Source organism: Grus americana, chromosome 15 (assembly GCF_028858705.1).
Source record: "Grus americana isolate bGruAme1 chromosome 15, bGruAme1.mat, whole genome shotgun sequence".
Lineage (NCBI taxonomy): Eukaryota > Metazoa > Chordata > Aves > Gruiformes > Gruidae > Grus > Grus americana.
In genome coordinates, this window is record NC_072866.1 from 10221219 (window position 1) to 10237116 (window position 15898).

At 38.8% G+C, this 15898-nt stretch overlaps 1 protein-coding gene across 5 annotated transcripts in view; it reads right to left on the reverse strand.

Moving 5' to 3' along the window:
* EPN2 (epsin 2) overlaps positions 1 to 15898 on the reverse strand; it is a 44616-nt gene that overhangs the window by 4548 nt on the left and 24170 nt on the right. For 2 of the 5 annotated variants that reach the window (XM_054842765.1, XM_054842763.1), the window contains exons 3-6: positions 6850 to 6962; positions 5240 to 5332; positions 4819 to 4975; positions 1595 to 1768 (exon numbers count right to left, since the gene is read on the reverse strand). In XM_054842765.1, the coding sequence (XP_054698740.1) occupies positions 1595 to 1768; positions 4819 to 4975; positions 5240 to 5332; positions 6850 to 6962 (537 nt within the window). Of the gene's footprint in view, positions 1 to 1594; positions 1769 to 4818; positions 4976 to 5239; positions 5333 to 6837; positions 6963 to 15898 lie in introns of all 5 variants that reach the window. The other 3 variants (XM_054842767.1, XM_054842766.1, XM_054842764.1) reach the window with 2 other exon arrangements.

A 15898-nucleotide genomic window follows, 5' to 3' on the forward strand; every position in this document is an offset into this window, starting at 1 on the left:
ACAGATCTTCAGTTGCATCACACACCTGATTCTACTGAAAGCAATTTCTAACCCATTCATGTTACAAAGAAGCCACTCTGTCAGGTCCTAGGGCAGCAGTTCAGATCAGCTTGAGCACTCCTACTCTTACCCAGGACCAGGGAGAAGGATAATGTCAGTCCTTCCTTACAGTATCAACCGACTAATTCAGAGCAATGTGCTTTTACACCGCAATGTAAGGCACACCTTAGCACACTGGGTTTTTATTGAGCGTCTGCACTAGAGAGACATATAGGTAGGCATATATCGTTGCAGAAGAAGACAACAGCAATGAATTTACAGCCTAAACTATAAAGTGTGTTAATCAGCCCTCAAGTAAAACACACTTCTGAATACAGGTCCAAGGACAAATGTAGCATTTCTACAACTTAAGTGATGATTTGATTTATGCTTCCAAAGTTAAAAGGAGGAGGAATGCAATAGAAAAGGTTATCTACGCCATGTAGAGATGGTAAGGCCCTGTTAGCTAAAGCACCAGGACTTGCCCATAGTTTGCAACCAATGAAAACATAACATTTTCAAAATGTGGACGCACTCTTACCTCAAAATGGAGGAAGAAAAAAAATCACACCTAAATGAACAGCACACTCCTGAAAAAGCTTTAAAGTTTAGGTTGCGGGGTGGGGGGGGAGGGTGTTAGTTGAAATGTCTAATTTAGTTTTAACCTTCAGTGTATTTCAAGCAAATGAAGGTATGGACTTTGCTCCATAAAGAGCACAAAAAGACAAAAACCCAAGAGAATGAGCGAAGATTGTGTAAAACAACAACACTTCTATCAAGAACAAAGACCCACCATAGTTAAAGAACCACTCATAATGATCCATTTATTGCCCTTTGCCCAGTGAAAAACTGATTAGACAACTTTTGCAGTACTCAGATTCCTTTGTTTATTACTACCAAGATGAATGACTACCAGAAAATGCATTTAGGATGCATGTAGCCACAGTGCTAACATGAAAATACCAGGTATTAAGATTCATCAAGGTTGCATTAGTTACAAAGCACAAACAGACAATTACATCAGCACCTTCTGCATCTTGCTACACAAGGGCTTAGGGATAGCTTTCACACCCTCAGTCTGAAGAAACAAACCTTCATTTGCACCTCTAAAAGTCTCCTCAGAGTGTGGAGCTGCTCAACCTGTCAATCTACATCTGCAGAGGCATCCATCTGCACAGCTATTTATCATGATGAAAGGTAAAATTATAGTATCATTCATTTCCAGAAATTAAGTCCTTGTCTAATTAAAGATAAAACCCATTTAAAAACGCAACAGCAGCAGCAGCAAGTGCTCAGCATGCATCCACACATACCAATAAAAGAATGTAGAAGGAACAGAGCATGAAGAAGCAACACAAATTCAGAGCCCTAAGTCAAAATAACTACATTTGAAGTTCTTTTCGCTGCTAGCTATTACAACTCCCATTTATTTTACAGACCAGTTCTGCAAATTGTTCAGCACATGGCTTCTTTCAACCAAGCAATGCAAGAAAATAATTCGGATTTCACCTTCATTACTTAAATAATATGGATAAGGGATGAGACCATTTCTCACCAGAAGTAGGGAGAGGTTTGTTTGCAGGTGCTGGTCCCCAAGGATCCACAGAAGGTTTTGCTGCAGTAGAAGACGGCTGAGCAGGAGCCCAAGGGTCAACATTTTTGGACAGAGACTGAGCTGTGGATCCTGCTGGCGCTGCCCAAGGGTCAACGGAAGCAGCTGGTTTGGCACCTGCAAAGAGAACCAGCAGGAACACAACTCAGTACAGGTTCACTTTGGGAAGCTTTCCTTGGAGATTAATCTCTCTTATGAGCCATTACTGCCAATTAATACTAAACATAAATAGGTGAAGCAGTTCAACATTAGGAATACTGATGAGTCTCAGCATCTGTGTCATACATACTGAACAAGCAGCACAAGTAAATTCTGTGCAAGACAGCTGAATAAAATCTCGCATTTGAAACTGAATGAAAAAATCAGCAGTTCCAACAAGAAAATAAACTTGCTTTTGTTACAGACATTGCCACAACAGACAAAATCTGACTGAAGGTAACCTAAATCACAGGGTGTATTTATGAACTCATGGGAAAGAAGGTTTCCTAAAAAGCTTACATGTAAAAGGTATGAAATATAGAACATTAAGACTTGAACAAAGAAATCTGTAAGATTCAAAAGGAACAGTTTTCAAACTTTTTTATATACTGTTGTTTTATAAAAATATAATCAGGTTCCCTGAGCTAGTTGTGCTTTTTTAATTCCCATTTGTAACCATTCCTCCTCTCACAGATCTAAGCTGTCCACTGATACCCCTTCCTATTTTTTTTTTAAACCCAATGCTTGTATGTTCAGAATTCCCATTTCTAGCGGAATTCAGATTACCAAACTGCTTCAGCAGTGCACAAGGTTAGGGCTTCCTAGTGTAAAGTGACAAATTAAGGCAGTAAAGGGAGAAGGAAAGAGAAAGAAGCTTGCCTCACTACAGTTTCCTGCCGTTTTTTTCTTCTTCCTCCCCAGCCTACTAAATTTATTGCTTTTCAGCTTAGGTGATCTCTTCTTCCTTCTACCATTGAATGAAACTACTTTGGCTTACCAAACCCCAGGATGACTGAAGCAAATCACATTTCAGATTTGCAGTGGGCCAGGTCTGTGTTGGAAGGTATCACTCTTGCTTTGTTCCTATGTGGTCCATCCCTGCTGCCCCTCCCCGGCAATCAGAGTGTAGGAATGGGAACCCAGTACTTTAAATACACATCCTGTGCAATTCTACCGTGATCAGTTAATTACCTTCAAGTCAGATAGTGCATGCAAACACATTTCCTCTTCCCAATGAAACTTCTCAACCAATCATGGTTTTATTACTAAATGAGAACCACTGTATAATCCAAGAGTAGGACCCATGCGGTACACAGCGATTATATTTAACCACCATGTGGGTTTTATTTTATTATTTTTTAAAACTACATACAAACTCCCTTGGCATCACAGTATTCTTGAAAACCAATTCAACAATACACACAGTTGCACAAATTCTAATTTGCAATGTCGGCCTTTGTTTCATCAACAGGCGGCACAGTCTTGCTACGCTAAAATTCTCCAACTATTCCCACACTGGTACTTACACTTCCTTTATCTACCCTCAGTGTTGAGTTATGAGCAATACCACACAATAAATGCTAATGACAGCATTTCCCATAAACGGAAGCTTTCAAAAATGTCTTTTCTTTCATAAAGAGAGCACACAGAATAAGAGCACTTGGGAAGATACCTTCCCGTAGCTTCCATTATCTCTACTGAAATGCCAAAGCACATGCAGGATTTGAGAAATACAGTTTAATGAGTCACTCTTATTAGCAGTCAAATTCATAAATCTGACATCTTCAAGACTATCCTTGGGAGCCAAGCAACCAGCAAGCTGTAAGGAGGTGTTCTATGGCATTTAAATGAAGTTGGGAACCACTGAGAGGAAAAGCTACAGCTGCAACTGATGCAAGGAAAATCTTGTCAGAGGATGACATATCCAGCATGAGCTTTGAAGAAGGTGCACTTTATTTGGTTTTTTGACCACAGGAAAATACATTGAACAGCCTTAGGGCCCAAAACTTAGACTTTTTCTGATTTCATGCTTTCAGTTTATCACCAAAAGAGAAACAGATTACACTTAGAACAATGAACTGTAGTTGACCCAGCAGCTATGTAGGTGCCTTTAATGCCACCATGAGAAGGAAGGGGGGGGGGAAATAAAAGAAAAAGAAATGCATTTCATTATTAAACTTCAAAATTTTGATCAGGAATGTGGATGGTGGTGTGCTGAATGCTAATGCAAATGACTTTGAAGCTCTTTATAGCAGATGTCATAGAAGCTTTTTCATGAAGACTAATAGCGTAGTTCTGTCAGTTTTGCTTCAGGCTGGTGATTCTATTTGCACAAAAGCCCCCTGCCTCCTCAAAAAAGCAAAAAAATCCAAAGCCAACAAACAAGAGATCCAGCTCCAATTCTACAGATGTAGAAAGTTTAACAGGTACTGTGAGGAACCATCAACTTCCTTATGCAAAGGAGTAACTCCTTGGACAGACTTTGGCTAACCTAGAAAACAGCACACTACAAGCAGCAACACACACACAAAAGCAAACAGGCAAAAAGGTGGACTTGCTCTTTAAGATGTGAAGCACTGGATCTTTCACTTCAGAAACAGATTCCATGAATTTAGCATCAAAAGCTTATGAAACATGATGATTATTTAAAATGGTAACATCAATTTTTTTTGTTTAGTATAAAAATCTCCATTTAAACAATTTAATCCATTTGGTTCTGACAGTATACACATGACATTTCACTAGGAGCAATTAAAGACATGGTGATTCAAATCTATGGCCTTCCTAACTATAGCACCCTGCCTAAGTACTGTATTAAATACTGGCAAGAGTCTAAACCCATGACACTGGACACAACTAGTCAAAGCATGAGCATCCCCCCCGTCTGAGACGGGTTGTTTTTGCTGTACAAAGACAACAGAAGCTTCACTCTTCTCTTAAGATCCAAAATGCACACACAAAAACCCAGCTGATTAAAAAGCAGGAACAGAGTGTAACTTCCATTTGTTTTGGCTTGAAAATGAGTTCGGGGAACTTTAGTTCTAGACTACGGGAAACAACAAGAATGGATTTATATGCTGTCGTTATCAAGCATAACATTATACGCTGTCATTGAGAAACTCTGAACAGCTCAACGTTAAAAAGCAGAAACTTTTAAATAAGCATGCCTTCTGGCAGTTTATTCTTACCAAATGATTGCCATGGGTCAGAGGCAGTAGCTGCAACTGTGGATCCTCCCCAGGGATCAGTTTGGTTTGCAGCAGCAGGAGGTCCCCAAGGCTCCGTTTTCTGTGGGGCCGGTGCCGACGAGGGCAGGGCATCCATTAGGTCCAACAAAGTGGTATGCTGAGGGCAGGAATAATCTGAGCTTTAATCAAGAGCATTACCAATCTGAAGTACAAACCCATGAGAGTGAAGAAACAATTTTATTTTTTTCCTTTTACACACCTGCATTGACTAGTAGTTTGAAATTTAACCCACATGGAAGAAGCTTTAAGCTATACAACAAAGCAATCCCAAAAGCATAAAAGAGCTGAGTATTAAGCTATTGTGTTACTGTATTTCAGCTTTTGGCAGCATAACCGGGAATTTCTTAGTCGAAGGCACTACCTCCTTCTTTTTGGGAATTTTAATTGTGTCTCTGCGACTCTCCTCCAGAGCCATCTGTAATCTCAGATCATCTCCGCGTCTGAGGCGCTCCTCCTGCAAAGGAAATCAACACTGTTGATATAGACCATTAGCCTAGACTGTGCTGCTTGCTCCCTCCAGGTGCCTAGCCCCCCGGGGAAGGACACTGCCAGGGAAGGCCTGGGCAGTACTCTCTGCCACCCTAGGAGTGCTGCGCACCACAGGCAGGCGCAGTGGGATTGCCAGGATTATTTGCTGTAACTCGTACATAATGCCAAGTGAGGGAAAAAAAGGTTTTTATTGCGATTCTTGCCTCAAACAGGGGTCAGGAGCATCCCGGCCCTGTAACACCAGTGTAACAGTGTGATCATAACAACTTCTATTCACTGACTGAAATTTACCCTCGTGTTGTTTTACTCCTAAGGGGAAGTTATAAAATAAAACAGTCTTTCCAAAAGTTCAGTTACAATGCTAGAAACAGCACAGAACTGAAAGATAAAGTAAATATCCCACCTTTAAATTACTGTACTGTTTTTGAACATTCAAATCACCACTGAAGGACACAGTGATTTAAACTTTACTTTTCCTGGCTTTTGTCAGCTCCCCTCCACAACTGATGCAACTGTTCTAAATAATGCTAAGTGAATCAATCTAGCCAAATCCATGCATATTTTGTAGGTTCTTAACATCTGTAAACTACCATGTTTGTGGTACATTCAACTACTTTAAATATCGTTGCTTGCATCACGTCTTTCAGAAGTTGACTAATTCCCCAGCTGCTATTTCCCTTGTGTTTTTTTAAGCTATTTCAACTGAGGGATTCTGATTTTTATTTTCTTTATTGCTCAATAATCACAACGTTTACTGGGTGATAGTTTCCCTTTCCAAGCACAGAGATACTAATGCCTAACATACAGCAATAGGCTAAAATTGTCACAGGAAGCCTCTAAAATATTACAGACCCTCAGCAGGCTGACTTCAATTTTCACTCATAGTGAGATTCAACAACTTTGTTATATATTAATATGCAGTATACTTTAGCCACAATTACAGCCTTTACTCCAAATTCGGAATCAACCTCCTAAGAATTACCACAGTAACATAACCTGTGTGCTACATTAGGAGCCAAGTAATTTTAAACCAGGTTCTTTATAAATTCTAGTAGTCAGGTCACCCTTCTGTTCCAGACAATCTCACTGAATGAGCAGATCATTCAAAATTTCATTGTAATCAGAATTCACTGACATTTCTTATGCTGGCCCAAATAATGAAGGTTTTCAGGACTAATCATGTTTTCAGTTCTTCCTAACTGAAAACATCTTCAGTAATGTGATGATTAACATCCTCCCACACAAAGTCTTCTTGCAAAGTGACTGTCATCTTCCACTAGTCTCAACAGCTCTGAGGCTGCAGCTACTTTAAAAAGAGATTTTTAAAAAAATAATTACAAAATAAGAGAGCAACATCTTCCAAAACGGCCTTTCTCTCCCCCTATTCCACCTGGAGGAAAGCCAAGCTGCCATTGAAAAAAACAGGATTGTAGTCTCAACTATCAAAGCATAGACATTTAGGAAACCTACACGGGAACTGACCTGCTCCGCCACTTCCCGGCTCATTGCCAGCGCAAGCTGCAGTTGGAGCTCCTCTTCTCCGCTTGTCTGAGGCCGGGCCTGCTCGAGCTCCGAGGAAACTCGAGGAGATGTAGCTGTTGGAGACAAAAAACCAGCAAATTTAACACCAAACAACAAAAAGATATAACAGGTTTGATTATTCCTCTGACCAGACCACTCCACTTTCACACAGCCATTCTCAAAGGTTCCCAGAGAAGCAACAGACACCCCCACACACACCACCACCACCACCACCCCCCGCGGCGACTCGCGGACCACCATCAGCTCCCTGAACTGTCAGGGATAAAGCTGGTACCAAGGCTGATGTTAACAAGCCAGATCAATTAAGCAGGGAGAACACTGCAAGGCAGTTCAATTGCTTTAAAGGAAAACGTTCCTGGAAAACAAAGGCTTTTTGTGTCGTGGGGTTGTAATATCAAGGCCTATCACCAAGGAATGCTGGCTACCCTGTCTCAGCATATCAGAGCCTCCGGGGGCAGGACACTGACTTAAAAAAACTATAGAATTAATCATTCAAGAAAACATTTGTTGATATTTCTTACATCTTACAATGTCAGTAAGAATTTGCTGGGAGTTGGCCAATACCAGGGTAAAACTGGATGCCACCCACTTTTCCGTAAAATAATACAGTCTTAATAGGACAGATAAAGAACTATTCTTAACTGCTAGGCAGGCTCGGAGACCAACAAAAGCCAGCTATTCATACTCAAATTTTACAAAAATACCGTATCATTCTCTGTTTTAAAAAAAAAAAAAATGGTATACATGTTGGGGGTGGTTTGTTTTTGTTGTTGGTCTTTCTTTGGATGAAGACCTCTACTAGCTAAGTAGCAGCTGGCAATCTCCCTCACTCCTCCCCAAATAACAGTCAAGCTTGACAGCTAAAATACACAATTTCTCAATGCACAAATATTCTTTTACTGATGTTTTCCCTACAGCTGCACGCAGAAATTCCCATGTGAATGGGAAAACACCAATAGGTTTATCGCTATACAGTAATTAAACAATTTTTGTCCTCTCTCAGATAATTCTCTAGTATCCCAATCATTTATACAGAAGATTTAATTTACTTTGGCAAGTAAGTTTGTATTTAATGGTTGGAATGATAATTAGTTTGGCAAATATATATATTAACATTTCATAAATAGGAACCATATTTTTAAACTATGATGTCAAGCTCAAAGAAATCACTTTTTTTCTTAATATGTCAGCTAGGCATGTACAAATTAGATTGCCAAAAACTGTAATTTAAAAAAAAAAACCCCAAAACACTACACCTGTTCAATCACTACTTCGATCCTACTTTTAGGCCAAAATGACGTTATAAAATAAAAAGTGCAACCTTCTCTCTCAACCAGCAGGCCAGAAACAAGGAATGACCTTTCCTTTCCACTGTACGCCCAACGTGCCATCCCATGCCACTCCATTTCTATAGGGACAAATTAATTTATCACCCAGAACGACTCCTTCCGTGTTGTGCTGATCCTGAGCTTTCAGGCCAAACAAGCTCCTTTACCTCACACTTATAAAAATGTTACTCATACCTCAATTCTATTGCTTTTTCAAACTCTTTCTCATATTAAGTATCTAAATTTAGCCTGCTTCACAAATACTTTTTGCTCCAACAGTCACAGACAGGCTCTCCAATATATTATATGGACTATTACAGACTTAAAGTAGGAATAAATGGGGCATCAGATAACAGGATATCTAACAGCACGAAAAATACAACCTCAAAATGTTTGTGAAGTTTGAATATTCTTAAATATGAAAATAAAGATAATTGAAAAGAAACAGGATAAAACTCAACATGAGGCTACCGAAAGGTGAATTTCAGAAAAACTGAAATCCTTCTCTGATTTGTCAGTCAAAAGGAAAAGCAGTAAAGTTAATATATGTGGATTCAGCAAAGCATTTTATGATGCTAAATAGGATGTTACTATTAAACAGCAGGTACTGTGAGAACTGGAATACGTAAAGAACCAGCTGAAGAAGAGATTACTTTATACTGCATACCACCAAGGAAGTTTACTAACAGGTGCTCAAGAACTGGCTTTAAGACTGATCCTGAGAAAAATTACGTAATAAACAAATGCAGGAGGTTATGGGAAAATGCAAAGATAATGCAAGAAAAATTGTCAAACTAGAGGGAGAAAGAGAAATATTTAAAAAAGAGATTACTGAGCAGGGAACAATAGAAATGGGATGATACGGAGAAAGAAAAATCATTTGATGGCCGTCTTCTACTAATTGGGGGCATCAACTGGAAGTGACAGATGCAGAGAACTTTCTTTAGCACTAAAGCACATGGTAACTCCAGCCACTAAACTAATACAGCTATTATTAACATTAGCACTACTGCATCAGAATTCATCTAACAAAAAAAATTATGAAATTCTAGTCATTCAAATCCAGGACAGATTATTTCAAAACAGAATGGATGCGGAAACACTTTCCTTCTGAGCATAAAGAATATTATATAAATTTATCTTTGCAAAAAGAAGATTGAGCACATTATGGTTGCTAAATATATCAGGTTTGTAAATACTATGGAATGAGAAAAGTTTTTTTAAGATAAAGGGGCAAGAACTAATAGTATAAATTGACCATGAATAAATTTGAGATACAAATAGAAAAATTTGAGATACAAATAGAAAGAAGCAGCTTTCCAGCAGGAATTATAGAGGGAAGTAGTTATAACTGGTTTCAAACCAGAGCTGGATAAGCACACAAATGGGACACCAATATAGTCACCTGAGAACAGATAGCACCTGGACTACAATTGGGCAGGTGCCTTCTGGTCGTCTTTTCCTTTAACTGCAATTGTGGAGAAGAACATGATTTCCTGAACTTTATGCATAGGAGTTTTTCCATCTTTGTTGATCTAACTACATTCCATAACAACTAAAAAGCTGGCGGTAGAATGACTTTAAAATTACGTGAAATGGGCTAAGTTAACTCTGTTGGTTTTCCTCCCATTTCCACATGAAGGACTACTTACTGAAAGTGCCCAGCAGTTTCAGCGTTTAACAGCACACAGCATTTTTGCACAAAAAAGCTGCACAAAGCAGGGATTGCATCCTACTCCAAGTGTCTCACTCTCCCTCCCATGGTGGGTCCTCGCCTCCCAGCCACGCAGGGGAACGGCAGGCTTGCTTTGGCAGAGCGCTACATTACCTCACAACTCCCAACAGAGACCAGCATTCAGTGGCTCCAGGATCTGAACACAGATAACAAGGGGTCTCAAAGATATAGCTTATTTCTTTTCACTTTTAGGCTTTTCAGCAATTCATTCTACTTGGTTTTATTAACTCAAACGGCACTTTTAGAGCTCCTTTTACGAAAAAAGAAAAAAAAAAAGAAAAAATTGTCAATTTTAAATTCTTCCTCAGGCCTCACATTAAAAAACATTCAGAAAAATGTTGCTATTTTACATTTAAACCTCTGCAGTGGTTATAAAACCATCTACATTAAATAGTTGCCAGCATATTTTTTGAAAAAGGATTAAGGGAAATTCAAAACACTGTTCTTGGTAGTAATCTGACATGTTTTTATCCAGCAACTTCACTCCTAAATTCCTGCAGTATTATAACTGCCCTTCTATCTTGGCCTCATCCTGCATTAACGTTTTAGTTGCAAGGATCTAGCATAAAGGTTATTGCCTTAGTAACAGTATCGCTGCCACACAAAGAATCTCTTATCCCACGGCACATGACAGTTAACTCAGATGTTTATGTAAGATGGGACTCAATAGATCGATTCTGACCTGCTAAGCCTCGCTTTGTTGCTGCTTTGACAATTTGGAGATCCCGGCTCCCCTGGGCTGCCCAGAAGCAACTGCATGGGCATCTGCTTCTGCAGGGAGCCATGCCGCTGGGCTGTTTTCTCAAGACTCTAGCTGCAGTGCAAGGAAGTAATTTCCAACCTCAGTTAATCACTAAAGCAGGATTCTGCTCCACCATCTGTCTGGAGTACAGGCTATGACGTCTTTCATACGTATTTATTGATAATTTACTATATTTTGGCTATATTAAAAGCCCTCTGTAGATGTCTATAGGTGTGATTAAGTTAGTGAGTTAAAGTGTATATATAGTACACAGTGAGAAAGCAGAGTCATTGCCTACATTAATGTTAAAAATCAGGCTCAGTATTTTCATTGAGAAGCGTGTGCTTGATTTTGGGGGTTTTTTTTTAATGTCACTCTATACAAAAGTGATGGCACAGAGGGCCATGGAAAGTAAGTCCCAGCTTTATAATTTGCAGGTGGCATTTGTAAGAACAGAATGCAGTTCTTAGTCACATTTGTTCAGAAAGAAAAGCTGCTTCCTCACTCACTACTCCTACAAAAGTAGACAAAACCCAAGGCTGACTTGAAAAATTAGAACAATATCAAAGAACTTAGAAACTGATAGCAATTCACTAGGGAACCAAGCACAGATCCCATTTGTTAGTCTTCAAATGAAAGACTATTCAAATAAAGGTGGGATACTTTCAAAAAGCCAAACTAACCTCTCAAATTATTAAAGGGCACATGCAAACTGCTTAATCTAGACAGAATTGTGTAATCCACCTTTCCATTGGGAATTAAAGAGATCTTTCAAATACAAGAAGAAAATTAATAGCATTTATGAATGCAACAAGGTGGAGCTGATCAGCCTTACTGCATGATTTCCAATTGCTCTGAAGCAGACAGAGCACTTTTGAAATTCATTTAATACCAAACAAATCCTTAAGGCTTATTCTGGTTAAAGAGCATTTCTTCTCTCATGTGATCCCTACACTCATCTTAATAGACATAGTTAGATAATTTATTGCAACTACAGAAGCCTAATTATACCAACAACATCTCCCACCTTTACTTAGAGTACCAGAAAAACAAAAGTTTGCTGAGAGGATTAAATCAAGTTGTCAAGTAACACTTGCCAGATAACACAGGAGCCTACCAAACTCTTGCAACACCTCAAACTACAGAAATTATCCACACAGCTCATCCAGATTCATTGTTGGATGATATGCCATATATGCCCTGACTAAAATGCAAGGCCAGAGATGTATTCCAACCTGTAAAGATGCAGAACAGATTACAGGAAATTCAGAATGCTTTAAAGTTTTCTTATAATGTGAATCCAAACTAGTAATTCCTCTGAATTATTTTCTACTCCAAGCAAAAGAGGAGAAAAAGCTGAAATAGATGAGTGAACACAAACTTGCTAACACTTCACAAAACTGCTTTTAAATAATGACTCAACTTCATGTGAATAATCACCGGAAATATTAAAACTCATCATTTCAGCTAAAGAAACTTGTTCCCAAAAATCTTTACAGGTAAGATTAACAGACTTGGCATTTCACAAGATCCATAAAAGCTCTTTTCAGTCCATCTTTCAACAATCTTTTATCAAATAGACTGTATGTATAATGCATCTGATTTCTCAGCCAAGCAGCCTACCTCCGGGCAAAGTGCTCCTCTAAAAATCAGGTCACGCTGTGCACATTGCGCTGTTCCCTGCTCTGCCGCGTTTGTGTAAATGAAATCAGGACATTAAAACACACACCAGTCTTGCTCTGCCAACATTTTTAAGTGCAACCCAAGCCCATGGCAGCAGATGGACAAAGGAAAGGACATGTGTACAACCCAAAATAACACAGGTAGGTCCTGGTTTAGGCATAATAGGATTGGACCTCTTTAAAAAGTGGGGCTTCTGTAAACTTGGTTTTAAAACATGAAGGCAGCAGAGGGAGAGGACCAGCATTTTCCAGGGATCCTTCGAAGCTGGAACTAATTCAAACACACTGTCTTCTGGGGGCAGTGGTGCCAAAGAATTGGCTTTGTCAGTCACTTCTCTCCGGGTACAGCGTTTTTCCATCATTTTTTCCAACTCCTATAACCACCCCAGCCACAAGGAGCTGCAGCAACTACACTGCTTCCTGAGCAGCCACAGCTGAACTGTGACAATCCAGATGGGTCTGCTAAAGACAGCACAACTAACCTGCTCCCAAGACAGCTGAGGAAGAACAAGGTAATTCAGGACATGGGGCAGGAGTGCAGGAACTTAAGAGCTTCTGCAGGCCAGAGGTGCTTGAGCACAGTGTTTTGCAGGTACCCTGAACTGTCTGCTACACAGCAGTGACTGTGGGTTACATTTCTGCCATGCTGATGACTCTGGTGTAGCAACACGGTAATATTCCTGCGTAAGCCTCTGCTGAAAGAATACTTTAGAGAGTTACTAGATGAAGGACTTGATCAAGACCAGTAACTAACAAATGCACTCCCAAGCTTGAAACAGCATCACAGTTCAGACTTGGAGGTCTATACTAAGAACACCCTACTCTTCCCCATGCAGCCATAAATCCAGAATCCTATTTAAGTGGTCATTGGCAGATGTAGATGAAATAAGGCTAGGAACAAGAGGCTGAAGTTTTCAAAACAGAGTGACTAATGTCTAGCATAAAGACAACATTTAGACACTAAACCAGATTAGGAGTGGGGAACTATTGCTCCAAAAGATTTCAAATACTGGCCTTATATTCCTTCTGTGAAATAAAATCTAATATCAGATTTCATGCAACTCCATACAATTTACCCATTTTCCAAAATAAATAGAAAACTTCTCCATATTTCATCATGGAATATTTAATAGCTCCTAACTTGAACATTAATTGCACCAGCTTAAACCTGGAAGATAGCCAATTGTCCCCAGCATGTCAGAAATTGCTGACAAGATGGAGGTTGGGAGCAGCTTTATTTTTGCTTTTAGCTGTACAGTATCTCTCTTGGCTTCCATTTACAGATTATGAGCCTAGAGAGCAAAAACATACTAATACTTTTACAAGTGTTTGCATCAACAGTCAGTAATATTCACATGCCATAATGTACTCCCTAGAATTATACAAGCTTTACAGCACAGAGATCTTCAGGGCCAACAGAGTCATTAAGGCAAAGCTTTGGGGGAAAGGATTTTATTAAAAACTATCATGCTTCACCATTTCACTTTCCACAAATTCTAAAGGATTGTTAGAGATGAGATGAAAACATCTGCAAGGAAACAGGGAAAAAGTCCTTATTCACCAGTACATCTTGCCCGCAGCAGTGAGGGATGATGGTACATCACTCGAGATCCTTTTCCATCTTGAATTCTCTCACAATACATAGGCTATCAATACTACTTTTATTTTTTCATAAAGGTTAAATTTGGGACAAAGAGATCAACAACTCTACAAGAAAAACCTTTTTGACTCAACATCAAATACAAAAAACAATTCTTATATGCACTGACAGATACGAGCCTACACCTGTGCTTAAGCAGCTACAGCATTGCAGTGTTTGCAGTCAATGCTGTACAATGCAGCTAATTCAACATTATGAAGAAACTGAACAAAAAAGGGTCCACTGACTTATCCAATATTGCATTTTTAGTAACTAACAGAAGGGGGAAGAGATCCCTCATGCACAATCCGGACACATTGTCCACTGGAAGTTACTTGTTCCCCTAGTGATCTGTCCTGGAGAAACTATTAAGCTCTTTCAGCCAGCTCAGGCTTCCTTTCTTCTGCAAGAAAGTATTAAAAATGAGGAGATTTTATAGCCAATCTTTTCAAGTAAGGGGAATGCATTCAGCTAAGAATCCTCAAAATCTGCAATCCCCACCCATTGTGTCTAGCAAGGAACAAAAGTAAAATGTTCTAATGGCAAAACACCGAGAGATTAAACATTTCATTTAGCTACATTGGTAAAAAGACTGTTACACTCTCCCAAACTTTATTTATATCTGAATGTTAATAAGACATGCTAAATATTTAGCAAAGATGCACATTTTTAATAGGCAAATCTCATGCTATAGACTGCAAATCTAAATGTCTCTGATCTCCTCTTCAAAGGCTCAGAGGAATGAAAGACAGTTCTACCAGAATACACAGTACAGCATCTGCATCTTAAAACTGTTACAAGGAGAGCATTTCCCAGGAGCTAAGCATAACTTAATTCATTTTACATATTTTACTGAATCCATATTTTCAGAACAAAAGGATATCGTTATAGAATAAAAGAAAACATCATGGATACAATCTCTTTCACTTTAAGTAATGAAAAGCATCTTTTCCATTAAATTTAGAAGGCACAAGAATAACCCTACATTTATGTAACAGATTAAATGTCTGGATTTTGATGAAACTCCTTCCTCGTTTCCTAGGATAAAGGACAAAGCTCTACACAAAGTTTTCCATTATCAGAAGCACTTAGCACAGCTGTTTTGTAAGGTGCTGGTTTGCTTTGCTATACTCAATTAAACCATACAACAAACATATTAAAACTTCAAAAGATACAGATCATAAAAACTAAAAACCATCTGTATTTTTGCTGATAGATAATTAAGTCCAGGAGAGTTTACAATAGAGGAAGACTCTAAAGAAAAAAAAAAAGCCTGAGATTTCTAAAGCTTCTTAGGTACATGCTTATGGGGGAGGAGAAATAAAGATTAAGAAATCATTACCTCAAAAGCAATCCTGCAAATAAAGACATACAGCAAAGTCGAGTATCCAGTAAATAAACACTGTGTACTGAAAGAATAACCAAACTTGCTTCTTGACATTTACTCCCCCATCAAAATTCTTAAAGTGTCCAAGGAAACAACAATTCAGAAACACACCCTGCATTGCTCAATCTTTGCTGTGAGGAATAGTTTGAAGCCTCTGGTAGCATTTAACATGACAAACAATAGTTACTTGCACTAATTAAAGTTAAGAGCTGGTGAAGAAATAATCCTGTGGAACAAACCAAAGGTGTGCTCAGCATACCATAGTGATTATTATTTCAGTCCAACAGCATAAATTAAAACCAACAATATTTCAAGCTATCTCCTTAATTAAGAATTGTTGTTGTAGTCAGAGGTCTACAGACCTCAAAAGAAGAAATGTTATTGTAGTGATAATATACACATTCTTTAAAAATTCATATTGAATCAATGCTCAAGAATGGTTATTACAGAAAAACTAAGGTGTTTGTTATTCCACT